The 7522-nt window shown below is 40.1% G+C and overlaps 1 protein-coding gene across 1 annotated transcript; it reads right to left on the reverse strand.

Moving 5' to 3' along the window:
- Positions 1 to 1404: 1404 nt before the first annotated feature.
- LOC122062349 lies at positions 1405 to 1983 on the reverse strand. The gene has a single exon (XM_042625937.1). The coding sequence runs from the start codon at positions 1981 to 1983 to the stop codon at positions 1405 to 1407; it is 579 nt and encodes a 192-aa protein (XP_042481871.1).
- Between the last annotated feature and the right edge of the window lie 5539 nt (positions 1984 to 7522).

Below are 7522 nucleotides of genomic sequence, written 5' to 3' on the forward strand. Positions count from 1 at the left end.
AATTTGATATTGAACTCGCTCAATTTAATAGCCTAATTAACCATTCTTCCTGAGGCATTAGAGCTTTAGAATATCTTCTTCAGTGGCTGGTCAATTAATATAGCAATGGTGTGAGATTAAAAATAAGGATGGAGCTTGCGTGCAGCTATTATCATAGCATATGCCATTTTTTTCAATTTTCATATACCTCAACTCTGCTTCTACAAGGACTTTGCTTATGTAATAGATCAACATCTGTTGTTTATCTACTTTCTTCAACAACACTGTGCAGACTGCAACCGGAGATATACCCAAGTACAACTGCAAGACATCTTCCTTCAAAGGTTCTGACAGTAAAGGAGGGGAGGAGACGTATCTTTTTAGTTCTTTGAAGGCTTCTTGGCAACTTGGTTTCCATTGGAACGTCTTGGCCCCCTTGAGAATTTGAAAGAAGGGGAGGTATCTATCGCCTACATTGGAGATGAATCGACCTAGAGCTACAAGTCTGCCTGTTAGCTGCTGCACCTCCTTGACTATTTTTGGTGGTGCCATTTCCAGTACTACCCCTATTTTGTCTAGATTTGTTTTAATGCCCCTGCTCGAGACCATGAATACCAAGAACTTGCCTGAGGTAATGCCAAACGCACACTTACTTGAGTTGAGTTTCATACCATATCTCCTTAGGGTCTGAAATGCCTCTTCTAGGTCGGCTATATGGTCGAACGCCTTTTTGCTCTTTAATTACTAGCATGTCATCAACGTAGACTTCCGTGTTTCTTCCAATCATAGACTTAAAAATGCAATTCACCAACCTTTGATATGTTGCTCCGGCATTTTTCAAGCCAAAAGGCATGACTTCGTAGCAATATAACCTTTTTTCTGTAACAAACGCGGTCTTTAGCTAGTCACCTCTATTCATTTTGATTTGGTTGTACCCAGAGTAGGCGTCCATGAAGCTCATGAGGTCATGAGTGGCCGTGGCATCGATCAGCACATCTATTCTTGCCAACGGGCAATCATCCTTGGGATAGGCTTTATTAAGGTCAGTGAAGTCGACGCACATGCGCCATTTGCCACTAGATTTCTTCACCAATACCACATTCGTGACCCACTTAGGATACCAGATCTCCCTAATAAATCTAACCTTAAGAAGCTTCTCTACTTCTTCTTCAATAGCTATTTGACGATCTGGTGCACAGGTCCATCTACTTTGCTTGATTGGTCGAAATACGGGATCCGTGTTCAAATTCTGCTCGATCACCCATCGATTAATACCCATCATGTCCATCGATGACCATACAAATAGATCTACATTTTTCCTTAGTAGCTCCACCAATTCTTCTAGTTGTTCGGTCCGTAAAGATGCTCCCAAGAAGATTTGTTTGGAGGTATCTATATCGGAAAGGCTAATAGGGACCAACTCCTCTACTGGTCACCTCTTTTGGTTTCTACCTCCTTCCTCTGGTCGTCAACTTCCAACACGAGAATGTCCTTCGAATTCTTGGTTTCTTTGAGGGCATTAACATAGCATCTTCTCGATTCAAGCTGGTCGCCTCTGCACTCTCCTATTCCCCTTTCTGTTGGGAATTTCATCTTGAGGTCATAAGTGGAAACCACTGCTTTGAGGTTGTTGAGACTTGGTCTTCCCAGAATGACAATGTATGCTAAAGGAATATCAACCACCAAAAAATTAGTCGTAACAGATCTTTGCAACTCACCTGAACTAGCGCAGATCTGAAATTTTATCATCCCTTTTCGGTGAACAGGTGATCCCGAGAAGTTGTATAGCGGGGTGGTGACTGGCTTCAGGTACTTTTCCTCTATCTCTATCCTCTGAAATGCCTCCCAGAACATGATGTCAGTCGAGCTGCCATTATCGACCAGAACCCTCTCTACCTTGAACGCTTCTATTCGAAGGTTTATGACCATGGCGTCATCATGTGGGAATTGAATTCCCCTTGCATCTTCATCATTGAAAGTGATGATATAGCCACTCTTGGACATCTTGGTTTGGTGCTCAGTGTAAAATACTTCTCGGGCATAGGTCTTCCTTGCTGTTTTAGAATCACCACCTCCTACAGGTCCCCTAGAGATTGTTGTGATGATTCGAGCAGGTTGATTCTCTCCTCGGTCATGTAAGCGAGTAGTTTTTCTTTCGATACTTCAACGTGACCTCGTTTCTCGACTAGGGCTAACTCGCTGCCTCCACTAGTAACGGGAGTCATCATGACATGCTTCCCAATGACTTGGGCCTTCTCTCCACATGCAATGGTTGGTTAAGTGATTGTGGTCCTTGTAATAGTCACAGTACCAACTTTTGTCACGATCCTCAGAATACTTACCAAGTAGCCTTGGTACCTTCATTTTTGCTCTCTCTTCCACACTTGCATTCATCAGTACATGCTCTCTAGTTGAGTTCAGTGCCGTATATACTTCACGATTTCTAATGGGATCTACCCAATCGCTGGACCTTGGGCATTTGTACTTATAGCCCTGCCTTCTCTCATTCTGCCTGAAGCTCTTTGGTCAATCAAGCTAAGGGTTTGTATCAGGATGGTTGGCAGTAAGCTCTTTTGCATTACTATACCTTCGAATCTTTTCCCTCAAGTGCGCCAAGGATTTAGGCTCAAACTTAGAGAGGGAGAACTTCAACCGCTCCTCTCGAACCCTGCTTTTCAAGGCCATAAACTCCACAGTAGGATCCAGGTCTCTTATCTTAAGTTTTTCTAGGTTGAAACAATGTATATATTGTCGGAGAGTCTCTTCGGGTCGCTACTTCACTTCCATAAGGTCTGATGACGTCTCCTGATGTCCCTTACTCCCTGCGGAGTAATCTATGAATTTTTTGCTGAGCTACTTAAAGTCACGCACGAACCCTGCAGGCACACGAACCAAGTCGTATCTGGGCCCTCGATGGATGCTGGGAACACCTTACATAAAAGCGCTTCTGAGGCTCCTTGTATTGTCATGACCAATCAGTATGACTGTAGATGTTTGTATGGATCATTGATCCCATCAAAAAGTTGGAATGTAGGAATCTTGAAACACTCTGGTAGTCGGATAGAATTAATCTCCTCGGACAAGGGACTCTCACCAAACTTTTCCAGGTCCTTAACGTCCTTTCCATCATCTTCGTAGACATCCGGTCAACCTTCTACGGAAATCCTGTGAACAAAGAATTCTCTCTCAATTAGTAATAATAACATTGAACTGCAATTACATTAAAAAAACATATCTGCATAAAACAATATAACGCAAACTAAACCGAGAAAATTCTTTGGGGATGGGGTGGAGGCAGAGAGGTTATGTTTAGATTAACTTCTGGGCCAGTTGATACACGTGACTAAACCGAGGGAATTTTTCTTCATGACGTTCAAACTCTAGAATAAGTTTGTCACAACAAAATGCATATGGTCTATGCAGGTCTGAAATAATACAGTGTTGTGATAACCCATTCACAACAACGCCTGCAGTAGAACATGTGCCATATGGGAGGGTGGCCCAGACAACGTAATTTCGGTTGCACCGCACACACAGTCCATGATATTGATTACATACGATCAACCTTCTACGACAATCATCTGAATAAAGAATTCTCTCTCAATAAGTAATAATAACATTTAATTGTAATTACATCAAAAAAACATATCTGTTGATAAAACACAAAATAAATCGAGGGAATTCTTTGGGGGAAGGGGGTGGGGCAGAGAGGTTGTATTTAGATTAACCTCTGGCCAGTTGATACCCTAGACTAATTGAAGGAATTCTTCTTCCCGAAGTTCAAACTTTAGAACAAATTCGTCACATAAATGCATATGTTCTGTGCAGGTCTGAAATCTTACAGTACTGTGATAACTCATTCACAACAATGACTACAGTAGAACATATGCTCACATGGAAGGATGGCCCAAACAACGTATGGGCCAGTTGATACGTGCAACTACAGCAGAACATATCTCAAACGAGGGAATTCCTTATAGAGGAGGGGGTGAGGGCAGAGAGGTTGCGTTTAGATTAACCTCTGGGCCAGTTGATATGCACAACTAAACCGAGGGAATTCTTCATCCCATTGTTCAAACTTTAGAACAAGTTTGTCAAAATAAATGCACAATTTCTGTGCAGGTCTAAACTCATGCAGTACTATGATAACTCATTGACAACAACGATTGTAGTAGAACATATGCTCACATAGGAGGGTGGCCCAGACAACATAATTATGGTTGCACCGCACACACAGTCCATGATATTGATTACCTACAATCAACCTTTTGTGGCAATTCTGTGAACAAAGAATTCTCTCTCAATCAGTAATAATAACAATTAACTGCAATTACATTACGAAAGCATATCTACATAAAACGATAGAACGCAAACTAAATCAAGGAAATTATTTGTGGGAGGAGGTGAGGGCAGGGAGGTTGTGTTTAGATTAATCTCTGGGCCAGTTGATACATGCAACTAAACCGAGAGAATTATTCTTCCTGACGTTCAAACTCTAGAACAATTTCATCACAATAAATGCATAATTTCTGTGCAGGTCTGAAATCATGCAGTACTGTGCTAACCCATTGACAAGAATGACTGCAGTAGAACATATGCTTATATGGGAGGGTGGCCTAGACAGCGTAATTACGGTTGCACCGCACACACAGTCCATGATATTGATTACCTACGATCAATCTTCTATGACAATCCTGTGAACACAGAATTCTCTCTTAATCAGTAATAATAACATTTAACTGCAATTACATTACAAAAGCATATCTGCATAAAATGATAGAACGCAAACTAAACCGAGGGAATTCTTTACAGGGGAGGGGGTGGGGGCAAGGAGGTTTTGTTTAGATTAACCTCTGGGCCATTTGCTACACGTGACTAAACTGAGGGAATTCTTCTTCTCGAAGTTGAAACTCTAGAACTAGTTCATCAAAATAAATCTATATGTTCTGTGCAGGTGTGAAATCATGTAGTACTGTGATAACTCATTCACCACAACGACTACAGTTAAACATATGCTCACATGAGAGGGTGGCCAAATAGCATAATTATGGTTGCATTGCACACACAGTCCATGATATTGAGTAACTACGATCAACCTTCTACGGTAATCCTGTGAACAAAGAATTCTCTCTCAATCAGTAATAATAACACTTAATTGCAATTACATTACAAAAGCATACTTGCATAAAATGATAGAACGCAAACCTCTCAAAGAAACTACAATACAACAAACAATGTAAGACTAGAAGGGCTTACTGGGTTATGAGTAAAAGAAAGGCATAAAGGGAGACGAAGAGAGAAATAACGTAAGACTAGAAGGGCTTACTAGGTTATGAGTAAAAGGAAGAAACACAGGGAGAGAAAGAGAGAGACAGAGTACCTATTTCTCCTGGAACTACAGATTCCCACTCTCTGTAAGCTAAAGATTTGGAAGAAAAGTTGTAGTGTAATAAGAAGAACAAGAAAGATCAACCATTGCTAATTGATAAACTAAAATGGAATTCTGGTTCGATCCTAGTTAGGTTATAAGTAAAAGAAAGGTACTAGGGAGAGGAAGAGAGAGACATAGTATCTATTTCTCCTGGAACTATAGATTCTCACTCTCTGTAAGCTGAGGATTTGGGGGGAAAATTATAGTGTAACAAGAAGAACAAGAAAGATCAACCATTGCTAATTGATAAACTAAAATGGAATTCTGGTCTAATCCCAGTTGGGTTATCAGTAAAAGAAAGGAACGTAGAGAGAAAGATAGAGAACCTACTTCTCCTAATTCCATTTTAAAGTGAAGCAATGGAACTCCAAATCCCCTCTCTATGTACATCTCTTGAATGATCACGTTCCAATGTTGGAGTGGTAACTGGTTAGGATCCATCTTGGTCCTCTGGTTTCTCCTATTGAATTCTTTGAAGAAGAGAGAATTCTTCCTCCGCTCTGCTTTCTTCCTCTCTTCTGTTTCTTTTTCTTGCTTTGGTTGAAGAATTGTTGTTTTATTCCTCTATTCCATTTCTGTTTCTTGCTTTGTTGAAGAATTTGGGGGGGGGGGGGGAATGTTGGACTGTGAGGAGCTCTTTTTAAAATGCGCGGGCTGAACTGGGTTCAGTACAAGTTTGGGTTTGGGTTGGGTTGGGGTGGTTGAACCAGTTTGACGGCTTTGGCCTGGATCGAAATCCTCAGAGTCCACCATTCCCCCCTCAATTTTGGGTTTCCTCTCCCTTATATTTTTCTCTCTCGATAAGTCTAACTCAGTTCAGCTAAACCCTAGCAAAATCACGTCATAAAGTGTTTATCTCGCACAAAAAAGGTTATAAGTGTTTACTGGACGCACAACCAAATAGGTAAACCAAAAAGGTGTCAATCAGTTTGATTTGATTTTGGTTGGGTTCGAGATATAAGTTATAAAAATTAAAACAAAAAATCAGAAACCAAAATTGAATCAAATTAGTTCTTTTTAATTTTGATTTTAATTTAGTTTCCTATTGAGTTAATTTGGTTCCTATTTTAGATGTTTGGACCAATTTTCTACATCTTCACTTACAAACAACCCTTATTTGTTAGGTTTATAGTTCACCAGATTTTTGTTAAACAATTAAAAGAATAAAATTTATCACCCACATTAATTAAAATAGTAAATATATATATCTATATATATTATTTTACTCAAACTTATTCAATTTAAAAATAGATAAAATTGAAGTTAAACTAAATCTAGAAAATATTCCAACTTTAAAACCAAAATCAAACCGATTTACTGTGATTCAATTTTACACAACATAAGCATGTCATAAAGGAAGAGAGCTGAAGGAAGCAACTAGTTCCAAAAAATTAGGGTCTTTTGGTGATCGAAGTTTGGTAAGGATTTGGTGTCTAGAAAATGGAAATGGGTTTCTCTATTTGTTTTTGGGTTTTATTATTTTCTAATTTTTCAATGAATCCCTTTATTGCTAAGTGCAGGGGTGAAAAAGGCTAGGTTGGGCCGAGTTTCTCAAAACCCTAACTTAATCCTAGGTCCTCAAAATTCAACCCAAGCCCAACCCAATCCTGTCGGGTTCATGTTCAGGCCCAACCCAACTGGGTTCATACCAACCCAACCCAACCTTAATTGAACCTGTAAGGGTTGGGTTGGGTCAGGCTGGACTGGGTTGGGTTGACTTTGGCTTCTACAATTGTTGGATTAACCTTGATTAACATGATTTGCCATTCATATCCCATATATTAAAAAATTATAGAAAAATGAAATACTAATTGGAGCCCTAATTTCTATTATAAAAATGCAAGGCTAAATTTCGGGCGAGGTTACGTTGTTGGGCCAGGTTGAGGGCTCAACCCTAACCCAACCCAGCCCTGACCTAGGGTTGGGGTTTTTCAATCCTAACCAGCCCTCAAGGTCAAAAAACTTGGCCGAACCCCTATTTGGGCTTAGGGCAAGACAGGGCGAGTTCTGGTTGTCAGGGCCAAACTTTCACCCCTAGCTAAGTGAGTCTTCTCATCTTAGTGGATGTCTTAGCTGTAATGAATAGAATAGAATTGATTTTCTTTCCATCTT

The sequence above is a fragment of the Macadamia integrifolia genome, unplaced genomic scaffold (assembly GCF_013358625.1).
Source record: "Macadamia integrifolia cultivar HAES 741 unplaced genomic scaffold, SCU_Mint_v3 scaffold1000, whole genome shotgun sequence".
Taxonomy (NCBI): Eukaryota; Viridiplantae; Streptophyta; class Magnoliopsida; order Proteales; family Proteaceae; genus Macadamia; species Macadamia integrifolia.

Coding starts and splice junctions, on each gene's coding strand:
- LOC122062349 (XM_042625937.1), bottom strand. CDS start 1,983: ATGTCCAAGAGTGGCTATATCATCACTTTCAATGATGAAGATGCAAGG.